The 21153-nt window shown below is 36.7% G+C and overlaps 2 protein-coding genes across 50 annotated transcripts in view; one reads left to right on the top strand and one right to left on the bottom strand.

Annotated features, from left to right (window-relative positions):
• Positions 1-6869, top strand: part of LOC101691019 (ABI family member 3 binding protein) — a 248767-nt gene extending 241898 nt beyond the window's left edge. For all 42 annotated transcript variants that reach the window (XM_013045552.2, XM_013045541.2, XM_013045542.2 and 39 more), the window contains 5 exons: positions 1383-1462; positions 2200-2229; positions 2883-3044; positions 4316-4438; positions 5660-6869. In XM_013045552.2, coding sequence (XP_012901006.1) covers positions 1383-1462; positions 2200-2229; positions 2883-3044; positions 4316-4438; positions 5660-5775 — 511 coding nt within the window. In that variant the 3' untranslated portion in view covers positions 5776-6869. The remainder of the gene's footprint in view (positions 1-1382; positions 1463-2199; positions 2230-2882; positions 3045-4315; positions 4439-5659) is intronic.
• The window catches only part of TFG (trafficking from ER to golgi regulator), a 63249-nt gene that overhangs the window by 22564 nt on the left and 19532 nt on the right, over positions 1-21153 (bottom strand). Inside the window, exons 6-9 of one of the 8 annotated variants that reach the window (XM_045088274.1) lie at positions 17831-17971; positions 11404-11502; positions 8784-8824; positions 7908-8011 (exon numbers count right to left, since the gene is read on the bottom strand). In XM_045088274.1, coding sequence (XP_044944209.1) covers positions 8790-8824; positions 11404-11502; positions 17831-17971 — 275 coding nt within the window. In that variant the 3' untranslated portion in view covers positions 7908-8011; positions 8784-8789. Of the gene's footprint in view, positions 1-7195; positions 8012-8783; positions 8825-11403; positions 11503-17830; positions 17972-21153 lie in introns of those variants that run through there. The other 7 variants (XM_045088275.1, XM_045088269.1, XM_045088271.1 and 4 more) reach the window with 7 other exon arrangements.

The raw sequence follows: 21153 nt of genomic DNA, 5'->3' as shown, positions 1-21153 counted from the left end.
TGTGTTTTGATATATAACACTCAAAAAGCGGTTGCTGCTGTTGTAATGCTAGAATCTGTCATCTTATAGATTTTAGCTGTATTATAATGCAGTGCCTCAGTAGTCAAGAATCTGATTTCCTGGAGCTCCAGAAAGTTCTGTTACTTCTCCACTTAGTATCTTCTGTATCAAGTAGTGCTGAAATCCTTCTGTTTTTCACTCATTTATAAAATGTATTTCCATCTTTTGTGTGTTCTGCATTCTAATTCAATTACAAACTTCTCCAAAATAGGAATCATCTCCCAAAAGTCTTATACAAATTTGAGATTCAAAATGCTATCAGCTGACTCAAGTTGGTTTTAGACTCAAAATTATTTTCCTGCTAAGTCTGCTTTTGGAAAGAATGCTTAGTTTCAGGCAAACAGCAAACAGCTTGACTGCTTTAATTTCTTAAAAGGATTTGTTCTAACTATTCTATGAATGCAGTATGTTAAATATCGCATAGCAAGTTAATGCATAATTCCTAGGATCAAACATACTTAGAACACCAGGGCATCTAGGTAAATTTTGTGTTTTGTTTTTTAATGTAAAGAGTTAAGGCCTAGCCTATATGAATCTGATTTGTATAGGAAGAAAAGTCAGTACTTGTGTCCATGCTCTTTCATGGTCATATTACCATTTCCCTCTTCTGGAGGTATGGCTTCCTATGATCCACAGAACACCGGAGTTCCAGGAGACAGAAACGGGAAATCCTTGCATAGAAATACTTTCACAAGCTTCGTCCAGTAGGTCTCAAATGTCCATGGGTATAGGATTCACACCTTGGGAACTTTTTACAAATTCCTACTTAGACCCCCTCAAAAAATTGATTCTGCAGCCAAGATGAAGCAAGAAATCTGTGTTTTAAACAAACTTTCTCAAATGCCCCTCTATCATATGAGATTCTGACATACATAGTTCAAGCCCCACAAGGTGAAACATTGCCTAAGTCTGAGGCCATGTCCAGTGTTGGGATAAGAAGAAATAAAAGCCAACCTTTCCATTAAGTAGCGCAGTCGCAAAAACATTTGAAGGAGAGACTCCTGGTTGCTGGAATGAGCCTGGATTCACCATATACCTCTTCCCTTTGTGTTCCTTACCAACTTGCCTAGTTGTTTCTACTAGCTAGCTGTCTTTTTAAAAACACCAATTTTTTTTTATTAACTTAATCCTTTTACAAAACATCAGACAGGGTGTTTGATAAGTAGAGTTTATTTCCCCATGCTGCTTCTCAAATATATGTGTACTCACCGCCTCATGATTTCAAAATAGAATCAAGGATTTCAATATAACAAAGAAAGATTGTTTCCTACCCCTGAAGAATGTATTATAATTTTTTAAAAAAAAATTTCTCTCCTACACAGCTATGAATTCCAGGTGAAACCCAAAAACCCACTTGGAGAAGGCCCCCCCAGCAACACGGTGGCATTCAGCACTGAATCAGGTAATCACATCAACAGTAAAGCCCATCCAGGATATTACCAGGCCACAGTGTTTTGCCTAAGGAGCTTCTCTGAAACATAGCTAAATGAACAGTGTATAAAGTGTTTAATTTTGAGAAAGCAGATTGATAAAAAAGAGCCGTAAGGAGACATTACATACATCTTTTCTCACTTATTTTGATGTCAGAAAAAAAAAAGACATACCAGTTTAAAAGATAAAAAATGTATCAAAAAACTAGTGAATACTCCCTCTGTATGCTTAGAATCAATGGCCAGAATCAAAATATCAGACATAGTCATAGTACATCCAGGAATTCATTTGATGGTTTTTTGATCAACAGCTGTGAAAATTTCTGACCTTCTATACTCCAATTTCTTTAAAAGATACATCTGTACTCATAGCATTAGTAGTGTCATTTTTACACCAACTGCACTTCATGGCATTCCGGTGACTTTACCATCAATAGTTTCTGTCTGAATCTGAAAGAGGAAGCTTTAAAATGGAGTGAGAGCTTGAAGAGCAACAAAGATTGCAAAAGATACAGCTGAGTACCTGGCAGGAGACTGTTCAATGGAAAATAACTCTAAAACAAAACACACTTTAGTCTTTAGCAAGAGTGTACCATTTTTCAAGTCAGACTTAACTGTCAGCATCCAACTTCTTCACGATGCTGCTGGCACACTGGGACTTACTTACCTAATGTAATGGCTGACTCTTATGTTTGCTATTTCTCTTCAGCGGACCCAAGAGTGAGCGAGCCAGTTTCTGGTAAGTACCTGTCTCCGTGTGAACGTAACTACATGTTTTTCTAAACTGATTCAACTAAACAAGCATGGCGGCATTTTAGTCCACTTTGTCTTAAACTATCAGTCAGGTGGGAATGCTAACCTAGAACACTCCCTCACACTGAGAACCTGTAACGTTTGTGGGGAACAAGTCGTGTATTTTGAAACTTGCTTTCATTCATGTGCCAGGGCAGCTTGAAATTTCAGTTATGCAAGTCAAGATAAAACCTCCTCATTTCCACTTTTAATGACAAGTCACATTAAAGCATCTGTTTAAATTATATACTATGCTACCAAAAACAAACAACCCCCCCTCCCAAAAACAAAACAAAACACAACAACCTAAATTTGCCCCTAAGGGAATGCTGTCCACATGTAGCCCTGCACAGGTTACTTGAAACCTAAACATACTGCTTATCTCACTACTGACAGGAACTTCGGTGGGAGTTTATATGTTTAAACTCAATACATTATTTTGGGTCCAATATTTAGCATTGGAGAAAACCAGGTTATCAGCAGGCTGACAATGAACTTTGCAAATGACTTTTTAAAAAATATTTAGTATTTTTTAGCTAAAAATATTTAGCTCTTCAGCACCTAAATGCTAAACTCAAGGCATGTGTTTTCCTTATGCAGCAGGAAGAGATGCCATCTGGACTGAAAGACCCTTTAACTCAGACTCTTACTCAGAATGTAAGGGCAAACAGTATGTCAAACGGACGTGGTATAAGAAGTTTGTAGGGGTGCAGCTGTGCAACTCTCTCCGCTACAAGATTTATCTGAGTGACTCCCTCACAGGTAAGCAAGGCTACCGGCTCTGTTTCAAGCCTTCAGGGAATGCTTCACAGCATTCTGTAACCTGGCCTTTCCTACGGATGGCTCCCCACACCAAGGTGTGATAGAAACTGTTCTAAAATTTTGAGCAACATGTTACTGGAATATTCAGCCTGGGATTAGAGGCATGAGATTAGAATGTAAATAATGAAAATGCAGTGTGAAAATGAAAATCGTCTGGGCAAACTTGCATGTGAAGGCACTTGCCACACTGAAGCTCACTGTGTCACAGCCACCAGGCACAGAGAGCCCACTGATAATAAAATGAGTGTATGTAATAGTCATCATGGAAGGAATAGGGCATACTTAAGATTTAAGTCTGCCAGAGACAAGATCAAAACACCTGACAAAGAGGGTGATAACTCCTTGGTCCAGACTCAGTGGTGATAATTTTCTCTTCTGTATTCACACAATAAAAAATTTTTTTAAAAAAAGAATAAAAAATTTAAATAAGGCTGGTGACAACATGGAAAGGTAGACATTTGGTCAGTCATTCAGCAAATAGCTACTTTGTTCAGAGGTTTTCTAGGTGCTAAGGACGAAGTGGTACACAGCTTCTAATTTAGTAGGGATAGACCACAGATATGTAAATAAAAATTGCATGCAGTGCTCTGAAGAAAAATTTAAAAGGGTGAAAGAAAATGTTTTGAGTGGAAGCTTCTTTAGTTAGAATGGCCTCTCTGAAAAGCTAAGGTTTATGCTAAGTAGAAAATGATGAGAAGGAACCACCCCAGCAAAACTCTAGGGATGAAGGACTAGAGGTAGAGAGGAGAAAAAGCAATGGCCCTGCTGGAACATGCCTGGCCAGGGCCACTGGTGTGGCTGAGGCTTCGGAAGAAGAGGGGCAGCCAGGCAGACAGGTGTGCCTGTGTTAAAGTTAAAGTCCTGTGGGACTTTAACACCAGGTAAGGATTTGGGGATTTCTTTTGAATATACTAGGAGTGTGCAGGGGGGGATTTATAAAGAGTAACATCTGAGCTGCATTTTAAAAAGATGTCTGATCTTTGGGAGGAGTGGAGGGATAAGGGAGTAAGACAGAGAGAAAGGAGTAAAAGCAGTGGTGGCAGCTGAAGACTTCCAGTGTTCAGTCAAGAGACACTGGTGGGCTGAACTAGGGTGAAGGGGGGGGAAAGTAAAAATAGAAAAGACTATCAGAAAAAACTAGAATATTTCAGAATTATCCTCTCTCAAAGATAGTAACACTTCATGATCCTTTAAAATTTCTCGCTCCTTAGGAAAATTTTATAACATAGGCGATCAGAGAGGCCATGGAGAAGACCACTGCCAGTTTGTGGACTCGTTTTTAGATGGACGCACAGGACAGCAACTCAGTTCTGACCAGTTACCCACCAAAGAAGGTATGTTTTCTGAGCCTCCTCCTAAGCAAGGGGATTTTTCAAATTAACACAGAAAGAATTCAAGCTAAGGAAAACAATCACTTTAAAAATAATTCTACAGTACTACTGGTCTAATTATCTGACTAGGAAAAAAAAAAAAAACCAACTTCATGTAAGACCTTAATGGAAGTTTCTCAACTTTCCTACCAGTCCTTAAGACTTGATTCCTTAGAGTTAGAGAAATTCCACAGACCTCTACAGACATTCCATTTCAAGAAAACTTCACTTTGCAAAAACAGCTATAGAAGAGTAGTGTTTCCCAACCTTAAATCACTCCTGTATTACCTTATACGTACACAGAGCACACAGCCATTTTTTAATTCCCTTATTATTTGCCACATAAATATAATTAAAGTCAAACAATTCTGGTGAGTAATGAATAACCACTGTAACTTGCTAAAGACATATTAGCACTAAGCTGCTCCATGAGGATTTAAAAAATACTGAAAATTTAATCCTTAGCCAGGCAGGGCAGGAGAGCATAAATTAAATGTCCATGTTACTCAGCAATCACTGAGAGGTTTCTGCATTATTTGACTAGTCTTTTCAGCAACATGTTTTGTTACAGAGCACTTAAGTCCCCTTTTATTATGATTGGTGTTTATATCTGTGAACCCAATTAACAGGAAGTTGAAAGTGCTGCCACTCAGGCATTGGATATAAAATATACTGTAATTGTGTACACTGCCAAAACATTTTACATCTGTAGCAAAAATTTAAATCATTTATTGTAGAGTCCTTGAAGGAAGATTTCACCTAAGTTTAATTATCAGAAATTTAGCATTCCTGCCATTGTAGTAACTAGCCCTTTACTTGGTCAGTTCTTCATAGACCATGACTAGTCCATACAGTGTAGATACCGAACGTGCTCAATCACACTCAAAACACAAACCAGCTCCCGACCCTGACTCCTGCCCCTTTTCAGCTTTGTCTCCCAGATGCTACCAACCAGCTCATTCCACCTCGTTAAGGCACAGGTCAGAGGAGTTTCAGGCACCCCTCATGTTTAGCTAGCCAGTAAAACCTCAGGGAGACACCAGGCTCTCTGTTTGGTATTCTCCATTTTCTAAAATACTTCACTTTACCTACAGTAACATTCAGTCATACAAGGACACCCTTCCATCTGTGAGTGGTGTGGGCAAAAATATAGCAGCTATTAAAATAAATTATTTTCCTTCTTAGGCTATTTCAGAGCAGTTCGTCAGGAACCTGTCCAATTTGGAGAAATAGGTGGTCACACCCAAATCAATTATGTCCAGTGGTATGAATGTGGGACCACAATTCCTGGAAAATGGTAAATGCTACAATCAGAATCAAAAGTGCCTTCTGTTTTATCACGGGAAAAAAATAATTGGAAACAGTATTTGTCACATTCATTTAAAGCTGTTATGTTTACTATGTATTAAAGTTTAATAGCAATAGTAGATGTTTATTAGAAATATTGCTGAGAATATTTATCAGGTTTTACAAAATCATTTTAAGAAAACAAGATATTGACATTAACAGAATAACATTTTTAGGGAAGCTGGCTCCCTACTCATGGTATTTTAAGAGATCATTTGTATATTATTTATCACTCTGTTGTAATGATGTTTTGAGATACTTTTATAACAAATTTAACATCAAAAACTAATATACTTTTTAAAAAAATATTTCCTTTTATTCAAGTGTATTCTTACTGGTGAGTTAATGCCATAAATCTCAACTTGGTTTAACTTATTAGATCAAATTATCTTGAGCATTTGCATCTGGGGGAATAAAGGTCCTAATATTCATGTTTATTTAAACTTTAAATTTTTAGCAATAGCTAAATAGCTTTTCTGAAGCATTTCAATAGTTAACCATTCATGCCAATATACATTTCTTTAAATCTGTGCAAATTACTAAAAAGCCTGCTTGAATCATTATATTTGATTTCAGCTGCAAACCGAAGAGAATACCTGATCTGTTCAATTTCAAAATATACACTTGGTTCTTTCTCTACCCATAAATATGCTACAATGTCTGAATGTACTTTGTCAAACTACCCTTTAACCAGGGATTTGTCTTCATACTGTTAATAGAATTCTAATGAAGCTATACGTAGAGACTGAATGTGAAGTTTGAGCACAAATACCCCTACATTTTACAGGTACTCCTGTTTTTAGACCTCTAGGAATGAATGTATCGGAGAATGTTTTCGTAATTTTGTCTAACTCAACCTGTAATGAAAATTAAAAAAAAAAAAAAGTCCTTCATTTGGGGAGGGACATGGGAATGCTGCATTGTTGCCCTCTTTCTGAAAGGACCTTTCCTCTGCTTACCCTTCAACATGCTTCAAGTTTATCAATGCTACATTTTGTATTTTTCAAGCAAGTATAAACTCTGCAATAAAGAGATGTAGTTTTTTTAAGACTGAGTTCTTCATTTCTGAATGATTCATCTCTATAAGGAACATCTCACAGTTATTCAGGATCTACGCAAAGCCCCCTCGTAAGTGTTGTGTTTATATGTAATGTTAATTTGTCTCCCTCTGAAATCTATTTCAAAGAAGTTTCATTGTTTCAAACCAATGATTATTAAATGCATTTCTTTCAAAGGCAGGACAAAATTTCTTAGAACAGAAAACTCTTTTAAGTTAAAATGCCTATACTTCATTCTGAGACCAAACAGCAAAAAGAATTTCTACTTCTTCTTTTTTCTCGTGGAATTTAGTCATTAACATATCCAAGACCACTATTGGATTCAATTATCTTTATTAACCTATTAATGTTACATTTTATACATAATACCTAGTTGTCGTCTCAAAGGGGTCTATTTTAGTACATCATGTTAATAAAAAGCCAAGTTAAGATGGCTAAACTTCAACCTAGCGTTTTAATATCCTCCAGACAAGGCAAGCTAGAAAGTCAATCATTTTACACACATCAGAGTAGTGTTCCAAAATAACTAGGCAGCTGCTACACTTTTAAGCAAGGGAAGAAAAAAACTTTTCATTTTGGTCTTTTTGTATTCCAGCAAATTATACTTTCAATTAACAGCAACAATGATACCATAAAAAATGCTCTGCTTTTTAAATTTCTGAACTTCAATACAAATTAAAATAGTAGTATTGGAGTCTTTTGGGAGGCAAATAGCTAGCAGCTACAGTCATCCATGTAGCTGAGCCTCTCTATCGATAACCAGGTCCAGGTTGGGTATAGCCCTGACCAAAGGGTGGGCGGGTGCGTGCATAAGGGTTAGGCCCACTGGGAGGTGGAGTCATAGTACTTCCAGGAGGTGGAGTAAAACCTGGTCTCGGTTGATAGGCCCCGGGTTGGCTTGGAGCCATTCCAGGTTGTGAGGCAGGGGCCACAGTGTAATTGGTAGGCTGAGAAGTTTGGGTAGTGTACGTTTGTGAAGGGTAACTGCTCGCCTGGTACTGCTGTGCTGGTTGAGCAGGCAGCTGCTGAGGTTGGCCAGCAAAGGCAGGAGCCGGTGCCTGGGAAGCTGGTTGCTGGCCATATCCCTGGAACTGCTGAGGTTGTTGGGGTCCAGTCTGCTGACTATAGCCTGCTGAAAAGGCAAAATAAAGTACATATAGATCTTATTTTTCTTTTGGTGAAAGGTTTTCCAGAGAATTAGTCTTACTGTTATGGACCAAAAAAGATGAGAAATTTAAACTCATTCCTAAGTCTTCATAGAACAAGTAGGGTAATATATAGTCCATCATATAATATTACTTCAAAACCAAGTAGTATCAAAAAAAGGTTATTTCTAAACAATTTTTAAACCCTCTAATCTAAATTGAAACCACTATATATTTCTTCATTACAAATGTTTCTAGACTACATAATCCCTAAGAGCAAATACCTGTTCTACCATAATTCCTAGTGTAGAATAGATGCTCAAATGATAAATGCAGGAATTAATGTAAAGCTAGTCATTAACCTGGTGTAGAGGGGAGGCCTACTTAACAGCTGTACCAAGTAAAAAAAACATTGAGACAATGAATATTTTTAAATGAAGCAATGATGCTACAAATACATCTTATTGTGCTAATGAGATGCTTTTAGGTTCACTCACTCTATAAAAACCAAGCCATTTAAGAATGAACATTATGTACCCACTTTCACAATCCTTAAATTCTTTTAGATTTGGTATCTGATGTTTTGCCTTTATAACTCAGAATTCTGACTTAGTAGTAACAGCATAACACATAAAAAGCACATGATATTGCCCCACAATATCAACATCTATATGCATTATTTACTAGGATTTTTTTTTTTATTTTTTTTAAGAACAAGTCTGCTTCACTAAAATCTTTTATCTCTACCATGAAACACACCTGCAGCTACTTGCAATGAAACCTCTCCAATGACTGGAATCCTGTCAGCATTAAATACCAGATACATAAGAAAATAATTAAAATATGTACAACCCTGCATTTAAATTAAAAAAAAAGGATTGAATGAATTTGAGTATATTCTGAACTCACCTTGAACCTGGGTTCAAAATTTACTCATGAAAGAAACCTTTCTGACATAGTCCATGAGTAAAACTGGAAAAGCAGAGGGAAACTGCCAAACCAACAGTGTCAAAAATGGTCCAATGTTACCACCACCACTTACAGTCTCTCCAAGCAGAGTATTTAGTTGACTATTTCCACATCTCCCAATCAAATTCAAGTTAATAGGACTAATGGGATCAGAAATACAAAGATGATGATTTGAAAACTAAATTTTACTCGAGTGAAGACGCTGACTAAAATCATTAAGAACAAGCTTAACTTTTAATAAGTAAATCAAGCATCTAAGGCATTTTACTTACGGTAGCATCCAAATACTGAAGTCAATTCATGATAAAACTTGAATGTCATACAACTTCTCCTATCCTCTACATAAAATTTATTTGCTTCATTTTTTTAACTGTAAGTTTTTGAAGAAACAAAACAACTCAGCTTTTACACTGAAAATGTCTATACAAATTAAGACTCTGAGCAAAATACTGCTGCCATTTCATCCTGGCAGCTAAAATCCAGACTGGCTTTTTAACTGAGGCTGGGAACAACCAAATCCTTAATTATTTCTCAACAGAGGGAATAACTCCTACGGGCCTAATGCCATTTCATTAGCAACCTACTACTCTTTGATCATAATGTGGCAGTGCTTCTATTATGTGTACAGCCCCACCCTCTCCCTTGAAAAACAACTTTGAAGAACAACAAAAATCTCAAGAAATGGAAATTATGTGATTTTTTTAAAAAAATTAATGAATAGTGTAGGACAAGGGACCAGATGATCCACAAAGTCTAAAATACTTACTATGTAGCCTTTTATGGCAGGTAAGTCTGCTACCACTGCCCTAGGCTGGACAATGCAGAATGATATTAATTAAGAGCAAAGTCAAATACACCGACTCTGAGCTCCCCCACTGAATGGCTGCATGTCCTTCATGTGTCACAACCTTTCTGAACCCGTTACAACTGCCTCGTTTTTAAAATGAGTGGGCTAGACAAGTACTAAGTTTTCAACCCTGCCTACACTTTAGAATGACCTACAATGCTTTTAAAATATCAAAGCCCGAGTCCCATTCCTAACCAATTGAAACAAAATGCCTGGGAGTAGCGCCTAGGCACCTTGAACTTTCAAAAAAAGCTCTCCAGGTGATTCTGAAGCACAGAGGGAGTTGAAATCCCCTGGATTAGAATGATGACTAGGTCTTTTCAGCTCTAATATCTATTATTTCTACAAATTTTATAATTTATAACACTCTGACTTTAAAGGACTGCAAACCTAAAATAATCCTAATATAATCCAAGCTTAAATTCATCCCAACTATTTTATATAATTAAAAACTAACAGGTATAGGTTAAATCATTCTATAGCAAATACAATCCATATGAAAACTGCTACATGCGCTAAAATATGTCCAAACTTCAATTAAAGATGGAATTTTATGGACTTGTGCAGAGGTCATGACACTTTTTTTGGACAGCCTGAGAGTAAATATTCTAAGTTTTGTGGGCCACACAGTCTCAGCTGCAACTACTCAGCTCTGCCACGACAGAGCAACAGACAGCACAGAAATGAACAGGTGTAGATGTGTTCCAATAAAACTGAATTCACAAAAACTGGTGACATGCCATATTTGGTCCATGACTATAGTTTGCTAATTCCTACTCTTGTTGAACTATAAAACTCTGAAAGACAGAATTTTAGGCAAGATTCAACTTAGATAAATTATTTTTAATTATATGAACTTTTGATACTTAAATCTTTGGCTGTAAAACATGAGTTAAACATGAACTCCCTCTCTGATACAACAAGTATCAAGTGATCTGATTTATAATGAGTACAGTCAAAGCTACACTAGAGATTTCATACTTAAATCTAGATAATCTTCAGTGGACAGAAGGTATAAGAAAATACCCAGAATGCCTACATTCAATATTCTTAGATGCCCGGATTACATTTGACACAAGTTTATTTTTTTGGCCTATTTTTGTATTCCCACATACTCCTGGAGATTTAAAAACCTAAGTAGCATAATTTAGTTCTTATTTATTAAGATTGCCTTTTCATGTATGAGGAAAATGTTAATATTTTTACAATACAATAGAATTACATGTGACATACAATGGTTGAAAAAATCTTAAATTTTTGCTGTTCTGAGTCACCCAAGAGGTAAGTAGATCATATCAGTATAAGATAGCTTGTGCTACAAATATTTTCAAACTGTAAGTTATTAAAAAATCATCTACTGTGACTGTTGACTGAAATGCTAACAAATATTAATACAAAACTTTAAAAATAAACAAATGTATTTCCACCCACAAAGAAATACTTAACACCTCCTATGACAATGTAAGTACTACAAATCAAGGAGTTAAGAGGAAAGGATCAAAGTGTAATGAGTACAGAAACAGCTCACATCGAATGAGTCACCTCCCTCTGAACCGCACTCACCTGAATACTGAATCCCGTACTGCTGCGGTGGCTGAGGCGGCGCCTGCGGGGGCTGGGCCCCGTAGCCGGCCTGCTGCGGGTACTGCTGGTACATCGGACCTAAAAAAGACAAGACAAGGGAAAGAAGTAGGTTTCACTTGGCAGAGAGAAATATTTTTAAAGCACATTTAATTCTCTCCCTACCCAAACACATAAATACACTCAGCAACAAGACCCAAGGATGTGTCTGTTCCCACTGAAGCGCTGCAAAACAAAGAACAAACAACTGAACAGACGCAGCTGCTGTGCTGTGGACCGACTGCAGGGAACTCGGCAGCAGCAGCGTGGTCACTCAAAAATTCCAGAGAAACAAAAGCTTTCAAACCTCACTGCCAACAGACAGGTACTGCTTATGTTCTGTAAAAATCAATCAAGTCAAAAATCAAGAAATAAAAATCTGAGGAAAGGAACAAATACAACTGATAGCTCCTACATCTCTCCCTAAACACTGTATTTATTCTAAAGGTTTTAACCTTTGTTACAATATGAACAGACTCTGGTAACAAGGAACTATGAGACATCTTTCATGGCCGACCTCAAAGACACCTGTAGCATCTGACAACAGTGTGCTTTTCCATCATCTGAACAGCCTCGCCCATCATGTGAAATCTGATAAAGTCTGAATGTTCCCTCACTGTACACTTTTTGAGCATGGCAGACCTGTTTAAGACTGGGGATGTATACTGGAAAATGAGAGTCCTATTTGGGGGTCAGGTGATCACAGTTCCTACACAAAAACCTTTGGACACTGTTACCACTTGCGTGCTTTCTAAACAACCAAGGATTTATTGGTCCACATCTTTCTCATCTCTACTACTTTATTCTTGTCCTGACAGTGGATTCAGCTAGATCTAATACCTAGACTAGAAATAAAACTTGCATTCTAATAGCTAATATTTAAATCTTCAATTATACACTGGCTAATTCTTTCATAAATATTCAAACTACCTGCTGTTAATTAAAAGATTATGCATAAATAGCCTATTTCTGGCAGAAAGGGACAAGTGAAAAAGTCCCATTATCTTAGTGCCACCACTCAAACTGAAGTACCACAGGCAGCTAGCACTCACAGCCTGAAATCAAGGGACAGAGCTCACTCTACTGGGCTCCCCACTCAGCCCTATGTACTGCGGCACTGAATGAGATATGCCCGTATTTACAGCCAGCTTTGTTCCTAGCAAGCAGTTTTCTGCTTTTTATGATAGAAATAAAATCTACTTAAATATATATATATATATGTATGTATGTATAAATATATATATAATAAATCTACTTAAATATATATATATATGTATATATATATATACACACACACTTAACTATTCTTTTCCCAAATACAACAATAAAAAAACTGACAGAAGTTTCTTAAATGCTTTCCTAATGGTTTAAGACCTACAGAGAGCACAAAAGGTAGCACAGGAGTTAACTACCTTGGAAGATACCACTTTAATGCTAGATTGTAGTTCATAACTAAATTTCAGAACAAAAGTAATCAGAATCTGGTACAGAAATATAATCAAAAGGGAAAAATATATACAACAGTATGATAATAGGTTCTAATTCTGAGAAACCAAAATGATTACATCTACAGTACAAAAAGAGGAAAGAACAGAACAGGTAATAAGTACATGGCGGTGGGGGTAGTAAACCTTACTAGCAATCCCTATTGTAGGTATAGAAAAATTAAGCAATTTACCTGGGGTCAATGCAGCTAATATGAACCCTCACTGGAATGCAGGCAAAACTCTACAGCTTTAGTTCAAAGGAAGTTCTGTATACATTATCTCATTTAATATAAATATTAGCTTAAGTATCATCAAAAAAGCTGAGATTAAGGCTCCATGTAATAGGCTGTTGTCATTAGTGATTTTACAGCCTAATTGTTTTCCTCAATAAAAACTGACAGGTAATACTAACTATTCTTAAAGCAAGCACATATTCTATTTTTTTCCTAAGCTCCTATAAACCCATTACGAAAATTCCACCTCTGGGGTTAAAGGTTTCAGGTTTATTACTATCTCTACACAAAGTTCCTTTTATTTACGTCATTCAAGTCCAAAACAGACATTGTCACAATATGCTAAAAGTGTAATTAAGAAGTCTGTGTTTACTGAGGACACTGGGAGAAAGAGATGAGAAGTGAGCAGGGGGAATCGGAAGGGGAGACGAACCATGAGAGACTATGGACTCTGAGAAACAAATTGAGGGTTTTGGAGGGGAGGGGGGATAGGTTGGGTGAGCCTGGTGGTGGGTATTAAGGAGGGCATGTATTGCATGGAACACTGGGTGTGGTGCATAAACAATGAATCTTGGAACACTGAAAAAAATAAATCAATAAGATTACAAAAAAAAAGTCTGTTTAGTTGTAAAAACAGAGGAATAACTTCACATACTCATAAGAAGCGAGCTAAGGAAAAGAGAAGAGAGCTAAGGGATAGATTATTAAGTGAAAAAGCAAGGTAGAGACATAGTTTAGAGTAAGTTGTGTTTTGAGTAATATATACGTGTGTGTGTGTGTGTGTATGTGTATATGTATGTTTTATGAATTATATTTTTAGGAAGAATCACTAGAATAAAGTAAACATAATAAAAACTACTACCTAAGGGAAGAAAGAGACTAGGGTGAAGCAGAGAATCTTTGTGAAACTCCTGGAACTGCATTTTGTTACGCAGAGTGGTACCAGCCTCTGGGATTAGCCCCTGCCCATCAGAGCACTCGCACAAGACTCCTGCCCATGTATCCTTTTCATTTTTAGAAATGCAAGATTAACTTCAGAATACAAAAAGAGCAAAGAATAAGCCATAAACATATGAGCATTCACTGCCCTGTGTAATCTCCTCCTTGTACTCAATAGGGCTGACCTGCACATTAACAGAATATTATAGAAATCATGACATTTCTGAGGGCAGGTCATAAAAGACAGCTACCCTAACTCTCTCTTGCTCATTCATTTCCACTCTCTGGTGGAAAGCACTGTGGCATGAGGTCACCTAAGCAGCCTAGGAGAGGTCCCTGTAAGGAACGAAGCCTCCTGACGACTATGTGAAAGAGTCGTCTTAGAAGTAAGTGCATCCTCTAGCTCAGAGTAAGCTTCGGAGGACTACAATCTCAGGAGACTCGGAGACAAACCAAGCTGTTCCCAGATCCCTGACTCTTTCAAACTTCATGAGATAATAAATAAATGTTTGTAATTTGAAGCATCTGTTTTGGGATAAATTGTTACATAGCAACAGATTATTAAAATACATAGTTTTTAACTTTGGAAACATGTAGCGGTGACAGCTCCTGAAAAACAAAAGACACATACTCAAATGAAAAGTGTAAATCTAGTTATATTCCTGATGTGAACAAGCCATCGCTGTAATAGGTAATTATGAGACAATTAAGGAAATTCATTACTATCATTACATAGTAGTCTGTATGATTAATAGTAGTAATGATTAAGAATCACTTAATTTTGTTATATGTAATAGCACAGTTGTTATGTTAAAAGAAAGGGTTATCAGTACACATGCATACTGAAACAGGTGAGTGAAATAAGGTGGAGGACTGGATTTAAAATACCCCAGCAAGTTAAAAAAGGAGGGCAGGGCAAGAAGGATAGATGAAAAAAGAAATCCCAGACATTGGTGAGTGTTGAGGCTGCATGATGGATGCACAAGTTCATTATTTTAGTTCCACTTCTGTTTAGGTTTCAAAATTTATGTAATAAACGTGATTTTAAAAGACTCTTCAGGTCATATTATCTTGTCACAGGATTTTACATATTTTAATTATATCCTTTTCACCTTTTTGGTTTGTCAAACAGCAATACCTCCTGGTCTCTGATGATTTTTTTAATGCTCTTCTCTGTGTCCTCAACACTTACTTCCATGTTTTTGGCAACTACTCAACTGCACATAGTTTTCCAGTAACAGAGGTACCTGCTTTACATGAAAAAGGATAATAATGTCCGCTTTGTTTCTTTTCATGATGCTCAACATTCTGTTAATCTTTTTAATCAAACATATTAAGATTTAAATCCTTGGGCGGGGCGGGGGGTTACAATTCCAAGATTCCTTTTATGGTATTTAAGTAAAACAATTCAGATGTTTTTAGATTATTTCGTATTCTATTCTAAGAGATTGTTATGTTAACCTATTATTAGTAATAGATTTTTGGTAAATATTCTATTCAAATTCTAACCAGTAGCTGATCTAACTGGTGATGACGTCAGGGACTCACTATATAGCATATGTCAAAAAGTATTCATTAAAATAGTATATAATTTATCCTGTAAGTAACTGACATCTTAACCTAGAGCTGTGCTATCCAATACAACAGGCAGCAGCCACATATGGCCATTAAGCACCAAAATGCAGCTAGTCTTAACTAAACATCCTGTATGGGTTTTTGAAGTGTTTCTAAGTAGTGTCACACCCTAGATTTCCAATGTGCAGTAAAAAAATAGGATGTAAAACATTAATTTAAACTTCAAAAAAAATTAAAAGCTTCTTAATAATGACATGTTGATACACCAGATACTGCATTAAGTAAAATGTATAATTAACATTAGTTTTAGCTTTTTAAAAACTTTCTTAAATGTGATAAATAAAAAAAAGTACTTATGACTTCCACTGTATTTCTTCTGGACAACACTGCTCTACAGATTCACCTCCCGAAAGCTACTGACCGACATCACCTACTAATAACTGTACAATTTTTATAGTGTGTGTTAAACTAAAAAAAAAAAACAAACAAAAAACAAAAAACAAAAAACAGTTTCAGCAAGGCACACAGTTAATGCCATCCTAAAGGAATTTAGTGCATAGCAAACAGTGTTAACTTGATGCTTCCGGAAAAAGGAACCTGGTTGCTAGAGATCAGAGGTGGGATAGACAATATTTAAATTTCACTGTTCAACCTCTTATATTTTAAAATTTTTACCTATTTGAAAATAATTTTTAATTAAGATAAACACAATAAAATAATGTGAGACATTAAGAGAGAGCATTAAATCTCATTCCTTTATAAGTGAATAAGCAAACATTATTTGGTACAATTATCCTTCCAACTGTCATTCTGCAATAGTATATACCGCTTAAGATGGGATTAAAAAAAAAAAAAGAAGAAATGATGTCAGTTCACCTGAAGTGAGGACATATTAAGATTAAAGTTCTTAGAAAAAATATTTATAATTCCAAGCCCCCTTTTATGGAATTTAAGTAACAACTTAAGTCCCATCATATCCAAACTCTGCTTTGCCTCCACTTCAGCCTACATCTGCTTCAGTTCCATTTATTCCGGTTTGGGCAGTTTCACCTTAATACAAAATGAAAACTATCAACTTGGTTGAGAAGAGGCTGAAGCAGTAAGACATTCCTCCCACTTACCAGCAAACTGCCACCTGCTAGACCCTAAGCCTAGAATTCATCCAGCAGGACGACTCTAAAATACAGCCACAGAATGATTAGGACTCTATTACGGAAGTGCTCGTTCATTTTAGACTATAAATTTTTTTTTTAAATATGATTGATAAACTCAGTCACTTATTTCTGATGCTAAAAAAACACCATACCACCACTTGGTCCCTTTATAAAAGTTAAAGCACCACCTGGTGTTTGTTTTAAAGTAGAAGAATGTATATAGTTTTAAACTTCAGTGCCTGCTATACTGAGCTTGTGGCCTCTCAATCCCCTTCCACCATGGTAATGAAATGAGCCTTTTACCTATTTAAATAGTGAGCTTTCAACTATATTTCAATCGGCACTAGAGACAGTCTTTTAGTACCACTAGTTTTGTCTAATTTTGCTAATTGACAGTGAGAGAACATTAAAACCCAGAGAGACTGAATTGCTCATCCAAGGACACATCATTTAGAAAAAACAAGTTTGATTTAAAATACACTGCTTTTTTTTTTCCACAAAAGTCATATTGCTAATTGCACAAAAATTTAAAGGGCTATTTATCTTACAAAAGAACTACATTTAAGTTCTGCTCTACCTCTATTTTCAAAATCTTTCCAATTATAAAAATAATAAACATGCAAGAAGGGAAGGAATAAAGAAATAAAACAGCACCTTAAGTATTAGGCAAAATGAAATGCCACGTCAGTGGGTCACCTGTGGCCCCCTGGTCCACTGACTGGTGACTGGTATGACTCCTTCCTGATCTTCTGCCATGTATTTATATTCACATAAGCACTTTTTCGGGGTTTTTTTTCTTTTCAAAAATCAGAAGCATACTGACTTTTAACCCAAAAGCATTCCATATCAGTAAATCAAAAATTTTTACAATCATATTCATAGCACGAATACTTATGTAAGCTCTTTACCATCACCGACAAGGCTGCCAAAAACATCTCTGCACATTTACCTCCCCAAAGAGGTGCTCTTATTTCTATTTTACCTTCATTCTGACCTGCTTGTGTCTGAGCTCCTGTATACGGGGGCTGCTGTGGCTGAACTCCTGGCGGGTGAGCTGCAGAGGAGGAGGAAGCAATGCTGTCGGGTGTTCCTGAACGGTCTTCTGCAGGAGCACTGGGTGGCCCTAAACGGTCATGACAAGCCAGTTTAGTTTCTAATACAAGACCTTTCCACAGCAAGCTCAATTAATAAGTTTGCTTGAAAGATACTAAAAATGTAAAGTACTAGAGAATAAGCATAACCACAAGTGCCGCTTTTTACAGTGTATGTGTGTATACTTCGCTTTTTCCTTTGCTCCACTCTCTTTTAAGAATCCAAAACTACAACTGGAAACCCTTCCCTCTAAAATGAAGAGTATTATATTCCTAAGTCCTGAACTCCCCCTGCAAAAATCAAAACTCATCTCTGCAATACCACTATCCTCTACCTCATGCCATCTAATTTATTTTGTAGATCAACCAAAAGTATTTCATTCTTCAGTGGGTCTCCATTGCCCATAATCAAGTTCAACCCTCCAGTTTAGTATTCAAAGGTCCAAACATTATATCTCACAATTCCTCCTCCTATAAGCCTCCTTCAGCTGAAACTAACCTATTCCCTACTCCCACAGTATATTTTTTTCTCCCTCCATGTATCACTGTTCCCTACACTCCCATTTTCATGTTTTCTAAATTCGATGTTCTTTAAATCGCAAGTACTTACTCCAGTAAGCCTTTTTAACCCATGAATACTTTTTTCCACTTGTGAACTTCCATAAAGTATACTTTTATTATGACCCTTACAACTTCTACTTTGTATCTGTGAATAATTCCCATCTTTCCCTTAGGTTATACAAGCTCTTTGGGCCAAGCTCCTTTCTGATTCTTTTTGTCTGCCTTTCAAAGACTACCTCTCAAATTCCTGGAGTCACTCAAATTCTTCTAAAGTAATGAACAAAGAAGTAAATGGAAAAAGTTAGCTAGAGCTCCAATCCTGTGACAACGACGACACTCCAAAGACAACTACAGATAATGTTTATTCCTGTAAGTTCTCTCTATTGGCTAATACAGAAGAGTGGTTAAAAGCTCCGACTATGGAGCCAGACTGCCTAGGTTCAAATGCCAGTGTTGCCACTTACTAGCTCTCAGATTCTAGACACACTATCTCTTTCTGTGCCTCAGTTTCCTCATCTGTACAAAGAAATAACCCACTTCTACTTCATTAAGGATCAGGAGCTAACAAGCGCTTATAGCAAATATTTATGACAGTGATTATAGCCTAAGAGCTTATGAAAGTGATGACCATTTAGTAAGTTCCCCATAGGGACTTGTTATTACTAGCTAAGTTCCCTGAGAGTAAACCTCTATCCTCTGCACTGGTGGATCCCAGAATTTAGCACTGTATTAGGCAATTGTGTAGCTGGCCAATGGTAGTCCAGGTACTGATGAGAACTGAACTAGGCGAAAAAACTGGTAATGCAAGAGAAACTGATGGGTTACCAGAGTAAAATGGCCAAGCACACATGTTACTGATATTTACATAATGTACATACACACATCTAGTCTCCTACAAAAGACACTGCATTACTGACCTAAAACAGTACGTTATTTTGATCCCTCTTTTCTCTCTTGTATGTAACCTATTAGTTAATGCTGCCCATCCTATCTTTAGAATATTCTATTCCTCCTTCCCATGTCCTCATTCACTACGGCAGTCAAGCTTTGTGCAACAGCAGACGTGAATAATCAGAAAGCATCCTGGCATTTTCTATGTGCACAGTTTTTCTTACTTCAACATCCATGGCTACTAGAAAAATGTCCTTCAAATAATGTCAATCATATTAATCATGTTATTCTGGTATGGCATATACTATATTCTAATCAAAATTTTAAGCCTGACTTTATATATATATATGTAACTATTGACTCCTTTACCCACCATTTCTTGAAGTCTTAAGTATTAAGAAGCCATACCATTAACTCAAATTTCAGTTGCTCTAAAAAGTGTTTTTCAGATGCATCACTTGTGTGATGTCTTCATTCACAAAGAACATACATCATATACACATTTTGTCTTTCCAGAATTTCACATAATTCCCTTTAGTGAATAGTCACATAAAAGTCTCAAAGAAAAATAAAATTTATAGATTGAATCCTATATTTCCAATTACTAATAATGGCAAAGTAAATGGTCAGAGGTAACAACAAAAGCCCTAGACAAAACAGAAGAAAACAACTATTTGAAATCACTGGAAGTCAACCAAATGTCAGCAGAAACCAGAAATGTTTACCCCCAGTGGAATTACAGTGACTAAGAATTGTAAGCTCTGACCTCTGGAGCCACAACAGTAGAAAGCCAGAGTGTCAACTTCATGGCTGGCCAACTAGCTAGAAATTTGAGGGGAAAAATCCCTGGATTAAAAGTGCCACCAGGGGCGCCTGCGTGGCTCAGTGGGTTAAGCCACTGCCTTCGGCTCAGGTCATGATCTCAGGGTCCTGGGATCGAGTCCCGCATCGGGCTCTCTGCTCGGCAGGGAGCCTGCTTCCTCCTCCCTCTCTCTCTCTGCCTGCCTCTCCATCTACTTGTGATTTCTCTCTGTCAAATAAATAAATAAAATCTTTAAAAAAAAAAAAAACAGTGCCACCAAAGGAATGAGACCTACAAATTACATATAAGCTCTGCCTAAAATCCTCAGCAGGCCACAAAATTCAGAGGTGGACACATAAGAGGCCTCAGGGAAAAAAGCAGCACCAAGAGTTAAAAGGGCTGAGCAGAGATGTTAGCTGCTAGATTCCATGGGGACAAAGAATGAGTAGTTTGAATCCAAACGAGTTAACTCCTTGCCAGAGTGACAGTAACAAAAAATCAGTCACTAAAACATATTAACCATCATGTCTAGTTTTCAATAAAAAATTATCAGATATGCAAAGAAACAGGAAAACGTGACCCATACTCAGAGTAAAAAGACAGGCAAAAGAAAGTGCACTCCGAAAAGGCCCAGATACTGGATAAAGCAGACAAACACTGAGCAGCTATTATATTTTTATTTTTTTAATTATAAATATTTTTAAAGAATTAAAAATGCAGGAGTTAAAGGGATATAGTCTTAATGCAAAGGTAAGGAATCTCAAAAAAAATAAACTATACAAAGATTCAAATGAAAATTACAGAGCTGTATGTGTAATCAGAATCTAAAGAGAGAGAAAGCAGAAAACATACTAAAGAAATTATAGCCAAAAATAAAAAGAAGCAATCATAGTATAGGTACTGTTTTAAGGTTAAAACCACTCATATAAGAGCAGTTTCCACACAAAAGCACTTTAACCA

This window comes from Mustela putorius, unplaced genomic scaffold (assembly GCF_011764305.1).
Source record: "Mustela putorius furo isolate JIRA1106 unplaced genomic scaffold, ASM1176430v1.1 tig00003834_pilon_pilon_pilon, whole genome shotgun sequence".
In the NCBI taxonomy this organism is placed as follows: Eukaryota; Metazoa; Chordata; class Mammalia; order Carnivora; family Mustelidae; genus Mustela; species Mustela putorius.
Note: the sequence above shows the minus strand (reverse complement) of the source record. Positions and strands in the feature narration are given on the sequence as shown.